This window comes from Schistocerca cancellata, chromosome 11 (assembly GCF_023864275.1).
Source record: "Schistocerca cancellata isolate TAMUIC-IGC-003103 chromosome 11, iqSchCanc2.1, whole genome shotgun sequence".
Lineage (NCBI taxonomy): Eukaryota > Metazoa > Arthropoda > Insecta > Orthoptera > Acrididae > Schistocerca > Schistocerca cancellata.
In genome coordinates, this window is record NC_064636.1 from 21,758,912 (window position 1) to 21,784,008 (window position 25,097).

Below are 25,097 nucleotides of genomic sequence, written 5' to 3' on the forward strand. Positions count from 1 at the left end.
GCTCCGAGGTCTAGAAATCCAACGACTGGGAGAGCATTGTACTGCCCACATGCCCCGACATACTGCATCCAGTGGTTCCATCAGCAGACACGGCTCAATCGGGCCAGGTTGGTCTCTCTGGGATCAGACTGTGGAACACGTTCATGGTATCCTGGAGTTATACGAAAAACACCAGCAAAACATCCCAGAAACACCACCTGTCTCAACTACATCTCCCGCACTTTCCAGAAATGGCGACCCATGGGCCCAAATTACATGCACCCCAGTCAGCTACTGACCAGTTCTTGTGCTGTTTGGCCCACTGCAGATGTGCGCCTTTATATGGTGCTGTGAGTGATGGCCTTTCACGAGGTACTGGCCTCCAAATGTTCATTTCATGGCCGCGCGATTATAGGCGCCATGTCATGGATTGCACGGCCCCTCCCGCCGGAGATTCAAGTTCTCTCTCTGGAGTGCGTGTGTGTGTTGTCCTTAGCGTAAGTTAGCATAAATAGTGTGTAGGTCTAGAGACCGATGACCTCAGCAGTTTGGTCCCTTAGAAATTCACACACACACATTTTTCATTTCATGCTTTTCGCTTGGAAATTGGTTGAAATGGTCCTGCATTCACTCACAGCAGCAATTCCTGCAACTGCTCAGCGTGACTCTCGTCTCTGGTCCTTGCCGCTTAGACTCTTTTTACGACCACTGTTCTCAGGACGTGTTACACGACTGCGAGTAATGGACCATTCCTTGTAGACACGTTGTCAGTCTGCACTGATACGTCAACAAATTGCCGAACTACGTTCACAGTGTGGTCACAGCATGCACAAATGCGATGGCTCTTTTCCACCAAGCCAACGGCCTTGCTGCAGTGTTGACACCGGTTCCTGTCATATCACCGAAGTTAAGGGCTATCGGGCTGGGCTAGCACTCGGATGGGTGACCGTCCGGTCTGCCGAGCGCCAGTGGCAAGTGGGGTGCACTCAGCCCTTGTCAGGCAAACTGAGGAGCTACTCGACTGAGAAGTAGCGGCTCCGGTCTCATAAACTGACATACGGCTGGGAGAGCGGTGTGCTGACCACATGCCCCTTCATATCTGCATCCAGTGATGCCTGTTGTTGAGGATGACACGGCGGTCGGTCGGTATTATTGGCCCTTCCAAAGCCTGTTCGGACGAAGTTCAGTTTAGTTCTTCTCGACCATTCTGCCATGTGAACCCCTTTTAGTTCTGTCAATTCCATACAATGGGCTGGTGTGTCAGCACCACTTAAGTGCCATGACTTAGATCAGTTATTCAAAGAGCCCAGAATGTGGTGACTAATATTTTGGGTGGTATGCTTACCTTAATTACATTACAGCATCTGGCATCGTCTTTTATCCCATTTTCTTTTGACTGCTAATGATTCACTTAGGCACAGCACTCTGATGCATCTGGCTTATTGGAAATAGCAAGTCTCGAGTCCACTATTGATCGCTACCAATTATAACTGAAGCAAATATGCTATCTGAGCTGGAAAGTATAGTAAACCTCTCACCACATGAGTGGGCGTAATGAAGGACACCACAAGAGACCCTCCCCCAAGATTGGCTCAGCACAGTGCGAGGCCCGTATCTGTGGCACGGGGTGGTACGGTTGCGCTTTTCCTCACCTGTCGGTTCTCCGCAGCCCCTCTCGTCCTCTCCATTGCTACAGTGGTCTACATAGTCACAGCGCTTGAAGTACTCGATCAAGGTGCCGTCGTCACAGCGGAAGCCGTCCTCAGGGGGCGCTGCACGGGCCACAAATGGGCGTTACACAAACACCGACACAAACACAACACAACCACAAACACAGCTCTACTCCACATAACACTAGGCCACTCTGCAACTGCCAACATTAACAACACAGCGCCGGATGTCTAAAGCCGTCCATTCACAGACCGGCCGGTGGGCCGACTCACTCACCGACCTGCTCCCTGACCCATCTGTGTGTGGGCTGTGGTGACTGCTTGACAGACCCTAACTGGCTGCACCGACACAGTGTGGACTGGCAGGCAGAGGTTCACCAGTCCAACTGATGCACTCAGACAGTGAACTCGACCGCGAGTCCAGCCGCACACAGGCGAATGGGTCGGAGAAGACCCACTCGCCAGAGGTGTCAGCCTACTTGTCTGCCTATGTATGGGGGGCCCTTACTCTACAACCTGCCCCGTGGAGTCCCCCTATTGCAGGCTGTTCCAGCATTGTGACATGGGGCAAGTTCACCCCCCCAGGCATCCCCCCACCCCCACCATCTGTTCATCTCCAGGCTGGCTACCTGTGTGGCAGCTCCCATCACACGCGTTAGTGCCCCCCCCCCCCCCCCTGCATGTGCTTAGCTAGCACAGTATAAGGTAGAGTCTGACTGCATCATCTGTTTGCCCACCTGTGCTCCTGGGCACCCATCTCGAGTGGTAGCCCTGAAGCGCTTCCACTGGAGGCAAATTGGTTATACGAATTTGGACAACCAGGGGCTCAGACCGCACTACTGGATATCACTTGTTGAAGTGCATGTCAGAAATGGAAAGCGTTACACAATGAACACTTGGAAAAAATGCTAACAAACTGATTCTGCAGTGGGATATGTTGATCAAAATTTGATATCTATATGAGCATATTCTCAGCAGAGAAAAAAGGTATTTCTGCAGATGAAGATTGTTGTGAGTACACGGTGGCTGTTGTTGTATGTAACATTATTGCAACTTTTCATATGGAGATCACAACACAGCATATCCAGACGTCGGGTATGTGTAGGCAGACTTTGAGAAAGAGCGGATCATTGGAATGAGGGACATGAGACGGTCATACCACCAGACTGAACAGACATTTGGCTCTAGAGAAATGACTATTGAATAAGTAATGCTGGAGTGCTGAAGAGATGCACTTGGTGCAACAGTGTGACAGGTAGAATAAGCATAGGTCGTTCCAGAAGGATTACATCACGAAAAGATCATAGGATTGCTCAGCTGCTTCTGAAGAATATATGGGTGACAACAGCTGAAATCGGGCAGAAGTTACAGAAATGGTGTCATCACAAACTGTCGGGACCTGATTGCTGGAAGCTGGGTTGAGATCTGGAGTTTGCTAAATGTCATTTAGCGCTGACATCGTAACACAGACAACACAGTCCATAGGCAGAGTCAGCTGGGACACTGAACGGGTTCCAGTGGTGGTGAGTCCGTTTCTCTCTGTGGCAGCCAGACTGATGCCCACATACCCGTAGGTGACCTGGCGAAAGGTCATCCGAAGCAGCGAATCTCGAGATCCATACTTATGACTCTTGAAATCATGGTGTGGGAGACTGCTGGATATGAAAACAAGACTCATTTGGTAACTGCTGAAAGAAGACTGAATGCTCAGTAGTATATGACAAGAATGGCGAACCTAATGCCATATTCTATTTTGTATGCTAAAGTTAGCACAGTAGGTCAGTAGTTGAGTCTTCACACCAGTTTGCTGCTCTCTGATAAATCATTTACCTCTCTGTCTACTTCTCCTTAAGACACTCAACTATATTATATTATTAAGTTCTGTCTCTACGACCCAGATTTCTCCGAATCCTTCACGACTACTCATTAGGTGATCTGTGCAGGTGATGAATCCTCTTTTCCCTTAGTCTAAACTTACAGCTTTTTCCCCTGCTGCTATATAAATTACTCGAGTCAACTATTTTAGAAATATGACAGTCCACCCACTTCTCCGCTTATTTCCTCATTGACAAAGTCTGGAACGTGCTTCTACGACATCTCAGGTTGAATACCATTCTGGGCTGCACTGGTTTTTTTTTAATTTGTGTTTTAATGTTGGCAGTTGTGAAGCATCTACATTTAATAGCGTATACACAAACCAACTTCCACAGAAGAAACACATACACAGCTCCTGGTGCAGGTCTAACTGTATATATGTACTACCACTTTACCTGAACTGATGGTGAGCATCGACCAGTTTATTGTTACGGACCGTGAGTGGTTCTTATTTGACTACTACAGAATAATTTCGTGATAAGATCATAAAGGTTAGGGGACGGGGGGGTATCAACGAACACAAGAATCCCGTCTGAGCTTTAAAAATTCAGCGCTATCTGAAGAGTTTGAATATGGTGGGATATGAAGATCTACAGCTTATATTTGCAGGAAATAGACGCATGTTGTACCGACTTTAAATTTAGGCATTGCAAAAAAACTTATTGACGTACATAACTGCACTTTATGAGAGATTCAAACTACGTGTGATTAGTGGACTCCCAGAGAGACCCAGGAGGAATTCTACCTATCAGAGCCATTCATGTATGGCTCATGGCCCAACTAAAATCTTTCATCCGTCAGCACTTTCTTCCGTCCCATTGACCATGAAAGGTAAAGTCCTGTATTCGAGTACCACTCTGGCACACGGATGAAAGCTGTCAGCAATTTAATGAAAGCAGTGCCTCCATGCACAGTCTGGATGTTCTCTATATGGACAGCAGTGGGCAAGGCGATTCTAGGTTGTCGTGCTGGGTAGTGAATGTAGGGGGGAAAAAGGGAGTAAGGAGGCAATGATCTTGTTTGGCCTACGAAAATGTGTCTTTTGTGAGTGGTTATAGGGAAGCCACATCCCATGCAATACTACTGGACATATTTTGAGGCGATGTGTTTGCATTATCAGTATAGTAGGCCCACTCAGCTCTCACAGTATTAGCAGAGTGTACTATGCATCATAGTTCGTATAAGACAAGGATGTCGTCTTTCGCTCCTGTCACACATCGAAGAAGCAATGGCAAAAATAAAAAATAAGTTTCAGGGCGGTGATTAAAATGCAGGGTGAAAGGATGTCAGTAATAACATTTGCTGGTGACATTGCTATCGTCAGTGAAGGTAAGGACTTCTTGAATGGAATGAACAGTCCAATGAGCGCACATTATGGATTGAGAGTAACCGAAAGAAGATGGAAGAAATGAGGAGTAGTAGAAATGAAATTAGTGACAAACTTAATATGAAAACTGGCGATCATGAAGTAGACAAAGATAAGGAATTCACTATGTTTGAAGCTAAATAACACGTGATGGACGAAGGAAGGACGACATGAAAAGCAGACTGGACAAGAGAAATCTTCTTGTTGCAAACATTGGCCTTTATCTGACGAAGAAATTTCTGAGAATGTATGTCTGTAGCACAGCATCATATGGTAGTGAAACCAGAAAAGAACAGAATTGCAGAGACTGGGATGTGGTACTATAGAAGTATGTTGAAAATTAGTTGGACTGATAAAGTAAGAGATGGGGAGGTCCCCCACAGAATGGGCGAAGAAATGAGTATATGGAAAACACTGAGTAGAAGATGGGACAGGATTATAGGAATCCGTTAAGAGCTTAGAGGGTGAAAAATGAGTGGGAAGACAGAGATTGAAATAAATCCAACAAATAATCGAGGACGTAGGTTGTAAGTGGTACTCTGAGATGACGAGGTTGGCGTGAGAGAGGAATTCGTGGTGGGCCACATCAAACCAGTCAGAATGAAGAAAGATAAAACCTGTGGTCTCTAAGGAGCACCAAGCACATTCCTACTAGTGTGACGTTTATGAATAACACCAACGCTGACGGCGGATGTGCATTTTTATATCAGAATTAGGTTTACTGAAGTTGTATCCGTGACTGCAGTGCAGTTTTGTAGAAGATCTGTTATTGGCAACTATGACAGGACAGTATACACGCGACTATGGAGTGAATGCGTGCAGCATTGGTGAAATATCGAGGTACTATCATCTAAACCCCTCACTGTGACTATTTAAAACCAACATAATGTGAATTAAATGAGCGAATTTTATGTTGGAGAAGGTAGATACCAGTATCACAGTTCTTTCTGGACTTGGGAAAGCCTCACTACACAATACGATTTGCGGCGAGTAATCTGGTACACAAATTATATGGGATTGGTAGAAGAGAAATGGATAGTTTAAGGAGGAAGTGTCAGATTTGTGACTCCCTAGAATGGTCGAAATGACATTATAGAGTCGATCGGCGAACTCCAGTGACAAGAGTACAAAAAAATACTTTCTACTTCATGTGAAAGAACTGATTTGAAACAGAGATTCTAGTCGAGTATTACTTCTCCACACCGAAGATATTAGATCACACAGAGAAGCATATGCTCACGGCAAGGGGATACCATTAACAATGTGTCAACAGCGATAATTGTAAAGTTTGGCTATGTTACAGACAGCGGTCATTTTTCTGAATATCATAACCATTAGAAAGTATATATGAGGGATCCCAACCTGTTTGCTGTACATATTAGACTGGGCATAATTTGGCGCAAGAATTAGGTGCGTCGCAGGTATGTTGGTTACAAAATTAGGATTTCTCCTATTAACATCGTTGTTACTACGCTAGGCTACATCAGTTTAGATACCTTGCCTGAAGGAGTAGTAATATAATAGTTAGACCAACACCAGGAAACATGAACTACACGTTAACTACGAATGAAATCTATACTCATGCACAACATGGTCTACAAGAAATTGTACATAAAGAAAGCCGCAACAGGAACATCACAAGTAGATTATATACAGGAAATGTGCAAAAATAGAAAGTAGACACAAAATGCGCAAATGCGAGCTGCTAAATAGAAATATTTACAAAAACAAAAAACACACAGGCGAAAATAATGCTGCAGTTATATACAAAAGAAAAATATTTGCACAGCATCACTGAGACACAAGCTGGAAAAGAAATTACAATAAACGTAACAAAAAAGAGATAAACAAATAAGAATGTGCAGCTAAAGCAGTGCTACCAACACAGACGGGGTGCAAAATGCGGGCAGTGCGAGGTGCAAATTACACAAACATAAGGAGGAATAGCAATAGGGGATTCTCTCTCTCCCCCTCTCTCTCTCTCTCTCTCTCTCTCTCTCTCTCTCTCTCTCTCTCTTGCGCTCTGGTGAGCACAGGAACACCAGAACGAGCAGGAAACGGAAAAAATATTGCACAGACAAATGCAACAAACACAGACTAGAAAGCCTTGGAGAAGAAAGAGGAAATAAGCTCTCTGCACGACAAAACAATACCTGGGGTTACGAAGAACTCGCCAGTGCCCGATGTAGAAGGCTATGTAGGAAGTGGTGCTAAAACTGCCGGATAAATAAATGTTATGGTATCATAAAGTGCTCGTACCAAAGACACGAGCTCTTGCTTTACAACTAAGTCGTAGACTGGGAAGACCGACGCAAGTAGTCACAGAATTTGTGTGTGTCAATGAAAAGAAGGCAGCTCCAAATTAAAAATAAATAACGTGTGCAGGCTTAATTTTATACACTCCTGGAAATTGAAATAAGAACACCGTGAATTCATTGTCCCAGGAAGGGGAAACTTTATTGACACATTCCTGGGGTCAGATACATCACATGATCACACTGACAGAACCACAGGCACATAGACACAGGCAACAGAGCATGCACAATGTCGGCACTAGTACAGTGTATATCCACCTTTCGCAGCAATGCAGGCTGCTATTCTCCCATGGAGACGATCGTAGAGATGCTGGATGTAGTCCTGTGGAACGGCTTGCCATGCCATTTCCACCTGGCGCCTCAGTTGGACCAGCGTTCGTGCTGGACGTGCAGACCGCGTGAGACGACGCTTCATCCAGTCCCAAACATGCTCAATGGGGGACAGATCCGGAGATCTTGCTGGCCAGGGTAGTTGACTTATACCTTCTAGAGCACGTTGGGTGGCACGGGATACATGCGGACGTGCATTGTCCTGTTGGAACAGCAAGTTCCCTTGCCGGTCTAGGAATGGTAGAACGATGGGTTCGATGACGGTTTGGATGTACCGTGCACTATTCAGTGTCCGCTCGACGATCACCAGTGGTGTACGGCCAGTGTAGGAGATCGCTTCCCACACCATGATGCCGGGTGTTGGCCCTGTGTGCCTCGGTCGTATGCAGTCCTGATTGTGGCGCTCACCTGCACGGCGCCAAACACGCATACGACCATCATTGGCACCAAGGCAGAAGCGACTCTCATCGCTGAAGACGACACGTCTCCATTCGTCCCTCCATTCACGCCTGTCGCGACACCACTGGAGGCGGGCTGCACGATGTTGGGGCGTGAGCGGAAGACGGCCTAACGGTGTGCGGGACAGTAGCCCAGCTTCATGGAGACGGTTGCGAATGGTCCTCGCCGATACCCCAGGAGCAACAGTGTCCCTAATTTGCTGGGAAGTGGCGGTGCGGTCCCCTACGGCACTGCGTAGGATCCTACGGTCTTGGCGTTTATCCGTGCGTCGCTGCGGTCCGGTCCCAGGTCGACGGGCACGTGCACCTTCCGCCGACCACTGGCGACAACATCGATGTACTGTGGAGACCTCACGCCCCACGTGCTGAGCAATTCGGCGGTACGTCCACCCGGCCTCCCGCATGCCCACTATACGCCCTCGCTCAAAGTCCGTCAACTGCTCATACGGTTCACGTCCACGCTGTCGCGGCATGCTACCAGTGTTAAAGACTGCGATGGAGCTCCGTATGCCACGGCAAACTGGCTGACACTGACGGCGGCGGTGCACAAATGCTGCGCAGCTAGCGCCATTCGACGGCCAACACCGCGGTTCCTGGTGTGTCCGCTGTGCCGTGCGTGTGATCATTGCTTGTACAGCCCTCTCGCAGTGTCCGGAGCAAGTATGGTGGGTCTGACACACCGGTGTCAATGTGTTCTTTTTTCCATTTCCAGGAGTGTATATCATTACACTCGCGTTCAGTACAATTTTGCTTCCTAATGGACGTAACTGCATTAAATTTTGTGCGAAACTCGAGAAAACCTTTACAGAGAGACACCAAATGATGAAGGAAGCCTACAGTGGTGAGTGCTTAAGCCGTACTCGATGATACGAATCGTTCACACCGTTTAAAAACGGCCGGACGAAAGTTAAAGTGACCCTCGTTCACGGCACCCTTCGATATCTACCGACGAAGCTCGTGTCGGAAATGTCAACGAAACTGTGCGTGACAAACGAGACTGGCTGTCGCCGGCCGTGGTGGCCGAGCGGTTCTAGGCGCTACAGTCTGACCGCTACGGTTGCAGTTTCGAATCCTGCCTCGGGCATCGATGTGTGTGATGTCCTTAGGTTACTTACGTTTAAGTAGTTGTAAGTTCTAGGGGACTGATGACCTCAGATGTTAAGTCCCATAGTGCTCAGAGCCATTTGAACCATTTGACTGGCTGTCCGGGAGGTCAAGCGAGACTCTTCCGACCACGTGACTTTCTTCCATTGCTCCGTAGGCCAAGTTTTGTGGATTCGGCGGCACGATCGCCTGTTACGGACATTTGCCTCACAGGTGAGTGGTTTTGGATCTTCAGCACGCCCTGCAATTCCCTCCTTCTGAAGCTGCCTTTGTGTTGCCATACTTATCGTCCGTCACTGTCAGTCAACAGACACGGTCGCCCGCGTTATGACTTAGCGGATGATGTTCTTCCACTTTCCCTGTATGCGGTATACGCTGCCCCTTGAATTACCGAACACTTTGGCTCCCACCATACGATCACGTACACCGTACACTGTGTGATCAAAAATATCCGGACAACTGGCTGAAAATGACCTACAAGTTCGTGGCACCCTCCATCAGTAATGCTGGAATGCAATATGGTGTTGGCCCACCCTCAGTCTTGATGACAGCTTACACTCTCGCAGGCATACGTTCAATCAGGTGCCGCAAGGTTTCTTGGGGAATGGGAGCTCATTCTTCACGGAGTGGTGCACTGAGGAGATGTATCGATGTCGGTCGGTGAGGCCTGGCACGAAGACGGCGTTCCAAAACATCCCAAAGGTGTTCTGTAGGATTCAGGTCAGGACTCTGTACAGGCCAGTCCGTTACAGGGTTGTTATTGACCTGTAACCACTCCGCCACAGGCCGTGCTCGATCGTGTTGAATGATGCAATCGCCATCCCCGAATTGCTCTTCAACAGTGGGAAGCAAGAAGCCGGCTGGTGTGGCCGTGCGGTTCTAGGCGCTTCAGTGTGGAACCGCGTGGACGATGCGGTCGCAGCTTCGAATACTGCTTCGGGCATGCATGTGTGTGATGTCCTTAGGTTACTTAGGTTTAAGTAGTTCTAAGTTCTAGGGGACTGATGACCACAGATGTTAAGTCCCAGAAGTGCTCAGAGCCATTTGAACCATTTTGAAGCAAGAAGGTGCTTAAAACATCAATGTGGACCTGTACTGTGACAGCGGCACACAAAACAAGGGGTTTGCCAGCCTCTCCATGAAAAACACGACCACACCATAACACCGCCGCCTCTGCATTTTGCTGTTGGCACCACACACGCTGGCAGATGACGTTCACCGGGCATTCGCCGTACCCACACTCTGCCGTCGGATCGCCACATTGTGTACCGTGATTCGTCACTCCACACAACGTTTTTCCACTGTTCAGTCGTCCAATGTTTACGCTCTTTACACCAAGCGAGGCGTCGTTTGGCATTTACCGGCGTGATGTGTGGCTTATGAGCAGCCGATCGACCGTGAAATCCAAGTTTTCTCATCTCAAGCCTGTCATAGTACTTCCAGTGGATCCTGATGCAGTTTGGAATTCCCATGTGATGGTCTGGATAGATGTCTGCCTATTACACATTACGACCCTCTTCAACTGTCGGCGGTCTCTGTCAGTCAACAGACGGGGTCGGCCTGTACGCTTTTGTGCTGTACGTGCCCCTTCACGTTTCCACTTCACTATCACATCGGAAACAGTGGACCTAGGGATGTTTAGGAGTGTGGAAACCTCTCGTACAGACGTATGACACAAGTGACACCCAATCACCTGACCACGTTCGAAGTCCGTGAGTTCCGCGGAGCGCCCCATTCTGCTCTCTCACGATGTCTAATGACTACTGAGGTCGCTGATATGGAGTATCTGGCAGTAGGTGGCAGCACAAAGCAACTAATATGAAAAACATATGTCTCCGGATCTAAATATACATCTACATACATACTCCGCAATCCACCATACGGTGCATGGCGGAGGGTACCTCGTACCACAACTAGCATCTTCTCTCCCTGTTCCAAACAGAACGAGGAAAAATGACTGCCTATATGCCTCTGTACGAGCCCTAATCTCTCTTATCTTATCTTTGAGGTCCTTCCGCGAAATGTAAGTTGGCGGCAGTAAAATTGTACTGCAGTCAGCCTCAAATGCTGGTTCGTCTGTAGCGATTCACGAAAAGACCGCCTCCTTTCCTCCAGAGACTCCCACCCGAGTTCCTGAAGCATTTCCGTAACACTCGCGTGATGGTCAAACCTACCAGTAACAAATCTAGCAGCCCGCCTCTGAATTTCTTCTATGTCCTCCCTCAATCCGACCTGATAGGGATCCCAAACGCTCGAGCAGTACTCAAGAATAGGTCGTATTAGTGTTTTATAAGCGGTCTCCTTTACATATGAACCACATCTTCCCAAAATTCTACCAATGAACCGAAGACGACTATTCGCCTTCCCCACAACTGCCATTACATGCTTGTCCCACTTCATATCGCTCTGCAATGTTACGCCCAAATATTTAATCGACGTGACTGTGTCAAGCGCTACACTACTAATGGAGTATTCAAACATTACAGGATTCTTTTTCCCATTCATCTGCATTAATTTACATTTATCTATATTTAGAGTTAGCTGCCATTCTTTACACCAATCACAAATCCTGTCCAAGTCATCTGGTATCCTCCTACAGTCACTCAACGACGACACCTTCTCGTACAGCACAGCACCATCAGTAAACAGCCGCACATTGCTATCCACCCTATCCAAAAGATCATTTATGTAGATAGAAAACAACAGCGGACCTACCACACTTCCCTGGGGCACTCCAGATGACACCCTCACCTCCGATGAACACTCACCATCGAGGAAAACGTACTGGTTTGTATTACTTAAGAAGTCTTCGAGCCACTCCCACACTTGGGAACCAATCCCATATGCTCGTACTTTAGTTAGGAGTCTGCAGTGGGGCACCGGGTCAAACGCTTTCCGGAAGTCGAGGAATATGGCATCCGTCTGATACCCTTCATCCACGGTTCGCAAGATATCGTGTGAGAAAAGGGCGAGTTGCGTTTCGCAGGAGCGATGCTTTCTAAAGCCGTGCTGATGCGTGGACAGCAACTTCTCTGTCTCAAGGAAACTCATTGTATTCGAACTGAGAATAGGTTCGAGAATCCTGCAACAAACCGATGTTAAGGATATGGGTCTGTAATTTCGCGCAGAGCACCACTGGGATTTACCGACCCCACCCAGAGGATTGCGAGTTGATATCGTGACGGACAAACGAGATGAGAAACTGCAGCAGCCTGCTCGGGAGTCGCTGACCCCTGCTGCTGCGGCCCCGGGTCACGCCTCCTGCTTCGCACGCGCGGAGCCTGCGATGGCAGCCATCGGCCTCTCTGCCAGTTGCGCCTGCTGGAGCGGCGATTGCCAGGCCGCTGATCATCCCGTCACGACCGGGACGCCGCGCCGCTCCCAGTTTGGGCGCCGCAGACCGGTCGGCCGGCCCTGGCGCCACCAATCTGGTTGTCGACGGCGCCGCCGCGGGCGGCGCTGCGCAATTTGGGGCGCGCAGATAAGCGAATGGCCCGTAATTGGCGGCTGCCACATGTGTGAGCGTCTGCCAAGGGAGCCGCCACACACACACACATTACACACACTTCGCGCGCCGAGACCTCATCTCGAGCAGGACGCCGGGACAACACCGTGTAGGAGGACACTCACATTGGCAGTTTCCGTTTTGGCCGCCGTCTGCGCCAGCGCTTTCTGCCGACTTTGTATCGCCACAGTTGGCAGCACTGTTCGCCGTCTAGCTCGTGGGGGACTCCCCTATTTACCAATTGAGGGCATGAAATTTGTAAACGAGTTCGCGATCGTGTTTGCCACTGTATTCATATACACTGAGGCGCCAAAGAAACTGGTATAGGCATGCGTATTCAAATACGGAAACATGTAAACAGGCAGAATACGACGCTGCGGTTGGCAACGCCTCTATAAGACGACAAGTGTCTGGCGCAGTTGTTAGGCCAGTCGGAGTGGCCGAGCGGTTCTAGGCGCTTCAGTCTGGAACCACGCGACCGCTACGGTCGCAGGTTGGAATAGTACCTCGGGCATGGATGTGTGTGATGTCCTTAGGTTAGTTAGGTTTAAGTAGTTATAAGTTGTAGGGGACTGATGATGTCAGATGTTAAGTCCCATAGTGCTCAGCGCCATTTGAGCCAGAACGTGGTTCAACTAATGCGGACGTTTCAAGCGGACTCGCGATCTTGAAATGTATTTTTTCGGTTATGAAGAAAACAATGTTGATATATCAGCTGATCAGGGCTCATCTTAGTGATACCAACTCAAAGCCATAAAAATACCGAACTTGCCCTACTATCAGTTTTTCTCCATACCACTTTGTCTCTTTTATTACTGAATGACCCTCATAATTTGTTTTTTCTTCCCCTCGACGTTTCTGTCGACGCCCTATATCTACCTCCCAGTCATGTAGGCTTGTAAAGCCTTTCATTTGCCCTACAGCCACTCCTGTTTCGCCATTTTTCACTTTTCCGTCAATTCAGTGTTGAGACGTGTGTATTCGCTATCGCCTGCTTCATTCGTTCCGTTTTTGAATTGTCTCTTTTCGTGAGATAAAGCGGCGGCAGCACAAATGTATGCTAGCAGCTTCTGCATTACGACAGCGACTCAGACGGAACGGCAAGACTGCGTGTGTGTGTGGACGGGTTGGAGGAAGGGACCGAGTGGAGGTTGACACGCGCAAAGTGCTGGCACTCCCCGTTCCTGAAGATGGGCAGTTGCATCAGAAACGAAAATAGCCCGCGGCCGAAACACGTGGGGCGGGGCCCGGCTGCCAGGCAATTCAAGGAGTTGTCACTCACCGTGTGTGTGTGTGTGTGTGTGTGTGTGTGTGTGTGTGTGTGTGTGAAAGGCAAACAGAGGGCGACGTCAGCAGACGGAGCGGCCGTGGCGCCGGGACAGCCGTCCCACCGACAAGACACAACGGAGCCGGTCCCTCGCCGTGACATTTCGCGACGAACCAGCTGCGTTACCAAGCTTCTGGTAGAACTGATACAACCTGCTCCGTTACAGTGGACGGCTAGTGCCGGACACAGTCCGAGCTAAAAAGGTGTGTCTCCCCAGGGCAGCGTTATCTACACCAGGATCAAAATAACAGTGTGACTGACAGCTGGTTGTTTTCAGGACGGCTGCCATAGTAACAACCACGAGTTTGGTCACAGCCGCTGTCCTGGGCAATAGTGCTGTCGATAAAATATCGATATATATATCCTACAGTTTTTTTCAGCTTACTAACGTAATTAAAAATTTTCTTTGTAATCCGTGTTTCTTCCATTCTTTTTAAATGTCCATAAAATTTTAGCCGTCTCTTCCTCATTGTATCTGTGATCTTTTCTGTATTTTTGTATAGGTCTTCATTTCTCCTTTTAATCCACCTATTTTCCATGTTTCTCTCGGGACCTAGAATTTTTCTTAAAAAAAAAAAAAATATATATATATATATATATATATATATATATATATATATATAGGGTGTTACAAAAAGGTACGGCCAAACTTTCAGGAAACATTCCTCACACACAAATAAACAAAAGATGTTATGTGGACATGCGTCCGGAAACGCTTAATTTCCATGTTAGAGCTCATTTTAGTTTCGTCAGTATGTACTGTACTTCCTCGATTCACCGCCAGTTGGCCCAATTGAAGGAAGCTAATGTTGACTTCGGTGCTTGTGTTGGCATGCGACTCATTGCTCTACAGTACTAGCACCGAGCACATCAGTACGTAGCATCAACAGGTTGGTGTTCATCACGAACGTGGTTTTGCAGTCAGTGCAATGTTTACAAATGCGGAGTTGGCAGACGCCCATTTGATGTACGGATTAGCACGGGGCAATAGCCGTGGCGCGGTACGTTTGTATCGAGACAGATTTCCAGAACGAAGGTGTCCCGAGAGGAAGACGTTCGAAGTAATTGATCGGCGTCTTAGGGAGCACGGAACATTCCAGCCTACGACTCGCGACTGGGGAAGACCTAGAACGACGAGGACACCTGCAATGGACGAGGCAATTCTTCGTGCAGTTGACGATAACCCTAATGTCAGCGTCAGAGAAGTTGCTGCTGTACAAGGTAACGTTGACCACGTCACTGTATGGAGAGTGCTACGGGAGAACCAGTTGTTTCCGTACCGTATACAGCGTGTGCAGGCACTATCGGCAGCTGATTGGCGTCCACGGGTACCCTTCTGCGAATGGTTCATCCGACAATGTGTCAATCCTCATTTCAGTGCAAATGTTCTCTTTACGGATTAGGCTTCATTCCGACGTGATCAAATTGTAAATTTTCACAACCGACATGTGTGGGCTGACGAGAATCCGCACGCAATTGTGCAATCACGTCACCGACACAGATTTTCTGTGAACGTTTGGACAGGCATTGTTGGTGATGTCTCGATTGGGCCCCACGTTCTTCCACCTACGCTCAATGGAGCAAGTTATCACGATTTCATACGGGATACTCTACCTGTGCTGCTAGAACATGTGCCTTTACAAGTACCACACAACATGTGGTTCGTGGACGATGCAGCTCCTGCACATTTCAGTCGAAGTGTTCGTACGCTTCTCAACAACGGATTCGGTGACCGATGGATTGGTAGAGGCGGACCAATTTCACAATTTATGTTTTTGAAATTGTAGTAGAACATAATTGTACTTCAACTGTGCGAAGGAGTATTATTACTTTCTCAGCTTTTATCGCGTGCAGTCATTCTTTTTGACTGTATGAAGCAAGTATAGGTGGCACAAAGAAGGACCCTGAATAGAATATCAACATATCCGATGTGAAGAATAGCACACCAGTTGCCGTAAAAACACAATTTTTAACGCTACTAGTGTGCTATTTCTTCACATAGGCATTCTTCAAAAACATCTGCTGAAACTACTGACCGAGAATCTAAGTGACAAGACTGGTCTCTGCGGTGGGCGAAGACTTGTGAGCGGAAATGCTGACGTAATCGGCGCTTGGCACTGCCAACAGAAACTGCAACGTCCAAACAAAATATTTCTGCGTTTGTGAGCGTTTTGACAATGTATATAAAATTCCACCAATGAAAAGTAATAATGAAAACACAAATGAAGACTTGTAAAATCCCTTCAAATGGTTCAAATGGCTCTGAGCACTATGGTTCAATTGGCTCTGAGCTCTATGAGACTTAACATCTATGGTCATCAGTCACCTAGAACGTAGAACTACTTAAACCTAACTAACCTAAGGACATCACACACATCCATGCCCGAGCCAGGATTCGAACCTGCGACCGTAGCGGCCACGCGGTTCCAGACTGAAGCGCCTAGAACCGCTCGGCCACAGCGGCCGGCTGTAACATCCCTTCCCTTCATTCTATACAGCTTATCAGAATTAGATAACAGTCATGTCTGCAGGTATACAAGAAAAGTTTTCTCATCCAGCAGTAAACAAAAACACCCTGAAGGAGATCGCTTGCAACAGGGACCGAAACGTCGATAGTTTTATATATACTGACAATGCTGTCACAAACCCAGAAAAATTTTATTGAATCACTGTATAGTATATCCGAGGAGTTTGCTACCGCCTAGCGGGATTTATGCCAAGCGAACAGAGATAAAAGTCTGCCGCACGGTGCTACCACCTGGTGGCACTGACGTAAACTAATATTGGTGTGAGTGCTAACAAGGGAACCTCCCCATCGCAGCCCCCTCAGGTATAGTTATAAGTTGGCACAGTGGATAGGCCTTGAAAAACTGAACACAGATCAATCGAGAAAACAGGAAGAAGTTGTGTGGAACTATGAAAAAAATAAGCAAAATATTCAAACTGAGTAGTCCATGCGCAAGATAGGCAACATGAAGGATAGTGTGAAGAAGCGCCGTGGTCCCGTGGTTAGCGTGAACAGCTGCGGAACAAGAGGTCCGTGGTTCAAGTATTCCCTCGAGTGAAAAGTTTAATTTTTTATTTTCAGACAATTATCAACATTCAGGCACTCACACATAACCAACTTCGCTCTCCAAAATTGCAGGACATGTTCAGATTTGCTTGGACATATGCAGGACTTGACGGTCTACACACGGAAAAATTTGAAAACGTTAAAAACATATGTTTTGACAGAGCACAGGGAAAACTGTGCGACTGTGGAACTGTTGCATTCATTTGTTGCAGTTTATGTGACAAACTCTTATGTTTTCATCACTTTTTTGGGAGTGATTATCACATACACAAGAAAACCTAAATCGGGCAAGGTAGAAGAATCTTTTTACCCATTCGCCAAGTGTACAAGTTAGGTGGGTCGACAACATATTCCTGTCATGTGACGCACATGCCGTCACCAGTGTCCTTTAGAATATGTCAGATGTGTTTTCCTGTGGAGGAATCGGTTGACCTACGACCTCGCGATCAAATGTTTTCGGTTCCCATTGGAGAGGCACGTCATTTCGTCTACAAATCGGTGCGGTCGCAAAACACAGACACTAAACTTACTACAGTGAACAGAGACGTCAATGAACGAACGGACAGATCATAGCTTTGCGAAAATAAAGAAAGTTAACTTTTCACTCGAGTGAAGACTTGAACCAAGGACCTCTCGTTCCGCAGGTACTCACGCTAACCACAGGACCACGGCGCTCGTAAGCTGACGCTCTTCTAGATGTTGCCTACCTTGCGCATGGACTACTCAGGTTGTATATTTTGCTTATTTTTTCATAGTTACACACAACTTCTTCCTGTTTTCTCGATTGATGTGTGTTCAGTTTTTCACGGCCTATCCACTGTGCCAACTTGTAACTAAATCTGAGGGGGGTGCGATGGGGAGGTTCCCTTGTCAGTGCTAGTAGTGTACGCCGTGAACCGTCCACGGTGTTTATCAATTCCGTACGTATTTCGCCCGCAATTACGTCACGCCAGTCGCACATGCGCAAGAGCTCCTTAAAACGTGCACGACTGAAAGTGTGCTCGCGACCCTGATGTCAAGTTTGAACGAGTCTAGAGGAAGGAGCCACGTAGCAAAATGCGGCAGATGTTGGTGCCACGTATTTCAGGCTGCCGCGCATCTACGTTGTCTTTAACGCCATTCAAAGAAAAACAACCAATGAATCAGCTAAGTGTCAAAAGTTAGGATGTTCACGTACTCTTGTGCTCTCACACAACAGCCGGCACTGCCGACGCGATGTTAAACCTCTAGAAACGTTCCCCCGGCCGGCTTTCTGTCTTGCCTAGCCGTTGCTACTGCAGGCGTGTCGATGCTTCGGCTGCTGCCCACGGCAGAGAGAGAATGCGAGAGAAGCGAAGTCTTCCGCGGTCCGTGTGACGAGAACTTGGGCCTCTTTCATGGCTAGACGGCCAGGGCCCGGTCAAGGATTTTGGCAAAAACAAACAAGAAAAAAAAAAGTTACGAAATGTGTGTCTGTGTGTGTGTATGTCATCAACGTGCTCTCTCAGAAGCGCGCTCTGTAAGTTTTTCTTTGGTCGGCGCTCTTTGGCAGTCGCCGAGGCGCCGCGCAGTGGAGATATCTTTACGACTGATCACACGGAATCATCATTAGCCTAGCGTGCGAGACAATGACGACCGCAGTTCAGGGCATTTACTCTGGGCGGTTGCGTCACTGTAACCGCCAAAACCATTTTTTATCCGTGAAGCAAACTGAGGTAGCTTGTTCTGAGCAACACGCAGTGCTTTATCTGCTGGGCACGCTCCAGGTTGAGGTGGTACGTACACCCTTGCCTTCTTCCCACCTCTCAACTGGGCAACGCTATGGTCTCACAAGGGGAAGGCCTCAGACACGGCCAACCCATTCGTCTCAGATTTGGCAGGTCGCTTGTGTACAACCTAAAACGAAGCACTGTAAGTTATTTTGTGTCAACACCCCCGAGTTTTTGAGAAAATCACCCCTAAATGTTATGACGAGCGATGGACTCAAAGTTGGCGGGATCGATAGATAATTGTAAATAGAGCATTTTTCATCACCAGCAATGGGGTCCGAAAACGCATACTTTTCCAGAAATCGAGGTAAGAAACTTTTACAACTGTCGCGTCTGTACCCACATAGTCAACTCTTTTCGCCGACAGCACCGATAGCGCAACGGCCAACGTAACTGGCTGCGAATCTCGAAGAAACGGAGTGGATGTTATTCTTTTCGTTTGTATTTTCCATATCTCAATTGATAGCGGTAAGAGGGTTAATAAGGTAAGTAAATCTATAAGGAATGATTATAATAAGGTAGGCAAATAAATTTCTCAAACCTCTTGGGATAACAAACAACTGAAATCTTACTCCAGGTCATTTCACAGTGGCTCTTCCAGTCACTGTTATGTGTCCTCACTTTTCTTCGAACAACTAGATGGATGGTACGTGTCATATAAAAATTCGAAACAAATATACTCACGGCACCAAGATCATCTAATGAGTGCAATCTTTCGACAGCCACGCTGCTCCTTCCCTATGATAAGACGAAGAGGCAACGGGGACGTCATAACTCACCCCGCGTGCATCCTATCCCGTGCCTCGCTGTAAACAAGATTCGCGCGGCTGGCTATCTGTGATCCCTCGTGAGGAATTCGCAGCACTTTTACTCGGAGTTGTTTTCGTGTGACAAGGCTTGAAAGTTTGATACTTTACTAACTCACGGCCTATGGGAAATTAGTTTGCTACCTTATTATTATCATTCCTTATTGATTTACTTGTTAACCCTCCTATCCCCATCAATTGAAAGATGGAAAAATACAAACGAGAAGAATAACATCCACTAGGTTTCTTCGAGATTCGAATCCGGATCTTCCGATTCGCAGCGAGTTACTTTGGCCGACGCGCTATCTGCGCTGTCGCCTAATGCGTTGACCATGAGGGTACAGACGCGGCAGTTGTAAAAGTTTCTTTCCTCGATTTGTGGAAAAGTATGCGTTTTCGGACCCCATACCTGATGACGAAAAATGCTCTATTTACAATCATCTATCGATCCCGCCAATTTTGAGTCGATCGCTCGTCGTAACCTTTAAGGGTGATTTTCTCAAAAACGTGGGGGTGTTGACCCAAAATATCTTACATTCCTTCGTTTTACGTTGTACACAAGCGACCTGCCAAATCTGAGCCGAATCGGTTGGCCGTCTCTGGGGCCACCCCCTTGTCTGTGAGATCGACATCGGGAAATTTCGCCGACGAGCGACGCCGGCCGAAGAGGTCCGAACTTTTCAGTTTGTTTGGTACGGTCGAATCGGGCGACGTTTCCACACGCAAATCACAGACTCTACAATTTCTTCAAGTTTAGTACAAAGAGCACGAGTTTGTGGCACCCTCAGAGTGGGTACTAACATTGTGCTCCTTGATACAGTCAAGTCGTTTAAATAACTCAGCGTAACGTTGCAAGGCGATAGTATGAGTCTCTAGGGACTTTGGTAGCGAAGGCGAATGGTCGTCTTCTGTTTAGGGGGAGAGTTTTAGGTAAGAGTGGTTCACCTGTAAAGGGACACCGCATATAGGACACTGGTGTAGCCTATTCTTCAATACTGCTCGAGTCTTTCGGATCAGCACCAGATCGGATTCAAGGAAGACATGGAAGCAATTCAGAGATGGGTTGCCAGAATTGTTACCAGTAGGTTCGATGAAAGGAGCATATAAGATGAACATCAACAAAAGAAAAACAAGGATAATGGAATGTAGTCCAATTAAGTCGGATGATGCTGAGGGAATTAGGTTAGCAAATGAGACACTTAAAGTAGTAAAGGAGTTTTGCTATTTGGGGAGCAAAATAACTGATGATAGTCGAAGTAGAGAGGATATAAAATGTAGACTGGCAATGGCAAGGAAAGCGTTCCTGAAGAAGAGAAATTTGTTAACATCGAGTATAGATTTAAGTGTCAGGAAGTCGTTTCTGAAAGTATTTCTATAGAGTGTAGGCATGTATGCAAGTGAAACATGGACGATAAATAGTTTGGACAAGAAGAGAATAGAAGCTTTCGAAATGTGGTGCTACAGAAGTATGCTGAACATTAGATGGGTAGATCACATAACTAATGAGGAAGTATTGAATAGGAATGGGGAGAAGAGAAGTTTGTGGCACAACTTGACCAGAAGAAGGGATCGGTTGGTAGGACATGTTCTGAGGCATCAAGGGATCACCAGTTTAGTATTGGAGGGCAGCGCGGAGGGTAAAAATCGTAGAGGGAGACCAAGAGATGAACACACGAAGCTGATTCGAAGCAGAGACCTTCGCCTTTCACAGACAAGTGCTTTGCCGACTGAGCCACACCATCAGCGCTCACAACTCGCACTCACAGCTTTACTTCCGCCATTACCTCAGCTCCTACTGATGTTTGATGCAGCTGTCTCTTAACGGGAACTGTCTGAAAAGAGCTGCATAAATTTTGAGTAAGATCTTGGTACGATTTCAGTCTAGTGCAAGACTGGCAAGTTGGTTCAAATCTACAGAAAAGTAATATTTCACGTCATAAAATGGAAAAATGTAGTATGACTCCAATATCAGTAATTCGGAGTAGGAATCAGTGGAAATATCTAGATGTAACAATTTAAGAGATGTGAAACGGAACGATCACATAGGCTAAATCGTGGGTAAAACAGGTGGCAGACTTCGGCTTATTGACAGAACAGTGGGGAAATGCAATCTGTCCCCTAAGAAGACTGCCTGCAAGTAAATTGTCCAACCCATCCTAGAATACCGCTCAAACATTATTTCTCTAGCAACATTATTTCTCTACTAATAACCATTTGTGTGTGTGTTTGTGTGTGTGTGTGTGTGACTGGCGGTCAGCGGCTCGAAGAAACCATTCCGAGGTATTCACCGTCAGTCACATTCGGTGATGGTACTTACAAATCTCTCATCTATCCTGTCTTCCTTTTCTATTCTTCTTTTAAAAAAATTATTCATATTTCAACCTTAAATTATTGTTATTTGGGAAAGTATATTCTTTTTAAATGTTGTAGATAAAACGAAAGGAAAGAAAACTGTAAAAAGATGAAAAACGAAAATTGTAAGATGTATGACCTGTTTTAAACATCAGGTAACAGGTCTATAATTTGGCAATAAAATAAATAAATAAATAAAATACCGCTCAAACGTGTGGGACCAGTGCCAAATAGGGCTAACAGGGTATATTGAACGTATACTGAGAAGGGCAGCACGAATGGTCACAGGATTGTTTAATCCGAGGGAGGGTGTCACGGAGATCGTACAGAAATTGAAGTGGCGAAGTGGCAGACGCCTGAAGATAGGGTCAAGTGAGCAATTTAGAAATATTCCCTCTACTTGTAGCTCCCGTACGGACCGTGAACACAGAATGTGGAACTAATTGCAGGGCTCACACAGGCGTTTAAGCAGTCATTCCATACGTGAATGGAGTCGGAAGACGCCCTAATCCAAAGACCGGCACACAGAGAAGTACCCTCGGCCACGTACTCCACAGCCGGTTTGTTAATTGTAGATGTAGATGTAGACGTTTCCGCGTCGTCATCTGAAACCCGCCGCTCTTCAGAAGCGATGCGATACGCCCACGGTTACCCGCCCACTTTACCTCTCGCGATGTTTACGTGGCTCAGTTACGCCACGTTAACACGCCACGCCGGCGAGAGATGCGCCGCCGCGGCCCTATTGTGTTACTCGGCCATTAAGGCGGGCCCGGCGGTTTAATTATCGCTTTGCTCCTGCCTACGCCGCAACCTCCAGAACACCCGAGAACTTCTACCCCATCCCCCTCGCAACCGCCGCCACTGCGGCAAGCAAAAGCAAACCCCTCCGTATAACACAACCGTCTAGCGGGCGCTCCTCAGCTGTTTTGCCCCGTTTGACCCGGCGCGGCGGCGCGCGCATGCGCAGCAAGCGACCGTCAACCGGGGCCGCCGCCGCCGCCGCCGCCGCCGCCGCCGCTGCCCTCTGGGGAGAGATTTGGCGGCCCTGGAAGAGGCTGCACGCGAGAGATAAACTTGCGACGCGACCCGGCTTCGCGGCGAGATTTAAATTAGCCCCCTGGGCGAGATTCAGGTACACTGGCCGGGTTTTAAAGCCCCCTGCCGAGACTGCGGCCGCTAATTGGGTATCGCCTGCACGAGCAGCTTTGCGATTGGCTGGAGGAACGCGCCCGGCAGTTCTGCCAACTTTTTGGTGCACTGCGAAACTCCTGAAACGAGATTACTTCAGCGAAGGTTAATATCGTACAAATCAAAACACCACACACGACGAGAAAGCAAAATAGTGTTTCCTCAATCTTTCTACTCTTGTTTAATCCAGTTTCATATCACTAACGCGAATTCTTCACAGACGAATGGAATAACTAGTAGAAGCCCACCCCAGGGAAGATCAGTTTGGATTCCGTAGAAATATCGGAACACGCGAGGCAATACTGACTCTATCTTGGAAGATAGATTAAGGAAAGGCAAACCTACGTTTCTAGCATTTGTAGACTTGAGAGAAAGCTTTTGACAATGTTAACTGGAATACTCTCTTTCAAATTCTAAAAGTGGCAGGCGTAAAACACAGGGAGCGAAAGGCTATTTACAATTTGTACAGAAACCAGATGGCAGTTATAAAGAGTCGAGGGGCCTGAAAGGGAAGTAGTGGTTGGGAAGGGAGTGAGACAGAGTTGTAGCCTATCCCCGATGCTATTCAATCTGTATATTGAGCAAGCAGTAAAGGAAACAAAAGAAAAATTCGGAGTAGGTACTAAAATCCGTGGAGAAGAAATAAAAACTTTAAGGTTCGCCGATGACATTGTAATTCTGTCAGAGACAGCAAAGGACCTGGAAGAGCAGTTGAACGGAATGGACAGTGTCTTGAAAGGAGGGTACAAGATGAACATCAACAAAAGCAAAACGACGAGGATAATGGAATGTAGTCGAATTAAATCGGGTGATGCTGAGGGAATTAGATTAGGAAATGAGACACTTAAAAGTAGTAAAGGAGTTTTGCTATATGGGGAGCAAAATAACTGACGATGGTCGAAGTAGAGAGGATATAAAATGTAGACTGGCAATGGCAAGGAAAGCGTTTCTGAAGAAGAGAAATTTGTTAACATCGAGTATAGATTTAAGTGTCTGGAAGTCGTTTCTGAAAGTGTTTGTATGGAGTGTAGCCATGTATGGAAGTGAAACATGGACAATAAATAGTTTGGACAAGAAGAGAATACAAGCTTTCGAAATGTGGTGTTACAGAAGAATGTTGGAGATTAGATGGGTAGATCAGATAACTAATGAGGAGGTGTTGAATAGAATTGGGGACGACAACAATTTTCTAACTTCTACGATTACATTTAGGAAAGGTGTTCGAAGCCTACACAGTTTGTCCGAGTGCAAGTATTGCATTTCTCAGTCGTCCACTCACGCGCAAGCCCAACTCTTGCACTTGTGGCGCAGTATGTCATCTGCTGACGTCACATTATCAACGTTTTTCATCCGCTCTTGCTCTTTTTTCCCGCCATTTGCGGCCCCATGTGTGTTATATTAGATCACCTGTCTCAGCTTCGCCAACGCCCGTAGCGCATTAGTAGCACCGGTTCCCCGTCAGATCACCGAAGTTACGCGCTGTCGGGTTTGGTTAGCGCTCGGATGGGTTACCACCCGCTGTTGGCATGCGGAGTGGACTAAGCCCTTGTGTGGCAAATTCGAGGAGTTACTTGACTGAGAAATAGCGACACCGGGCACGAAAACTGACAACGGCCGTGAGAGCGGGGTGCTTCCTGTCCCCATCCCGTGACGTCTTAGGGCTGAGGATGACACGGCGGCCGGCCGGTAACTTTGGGTTTTCACGGCCTGTTCGGACGGTGTTTGCTTTTTCTTTTTGTCTCACCGTTATCTGCACCACTTCGGCCATACAAAAGATCGCATTTAGGAAAGGTGTTCGAAGCCTACACCGTTTGTCCGAGTGCAAGTATTGCATTTCTCAGTCGTCCGTTCACGCCCAAGCCCAACAGTTGCACTTGTGGCGAAATACGTCATATATATGGGGGCGTGGGAAGGGTACAAAGAGAGAGAGAGAGAGAAGGGGAAGGGGGAGCGAGAGAGAAGTAATAATCCAATTTGTTCCGTGGGACACAGAAATACAAT

General features: G+C 47.3%; 1 protein-coding gene across 1 annotated transcript in view; it reads right to left on the bottom strand.

Annotated features, from left to right (window-relative positions):
• Positions 1-25,097, bottom strand: part of LOC126108671 (basement membrane-specific heparan sulfate proteoglycan core protein) — a 761,963-nt gene that overhangs the window by 430,696 nt on the left and 306,170 nt on the right. Inside the window, exon 7 of the mRNA XM_049913980.1 lies at positions 1,632-1,751. Within this exon, the coding sequence (XP_049769937.1) occupies positions 1,632-1,751 (120 nt within the window). The remainder of the gene's footprint in view (positions 1-1,631; positions 1,752-25,097) is intronic.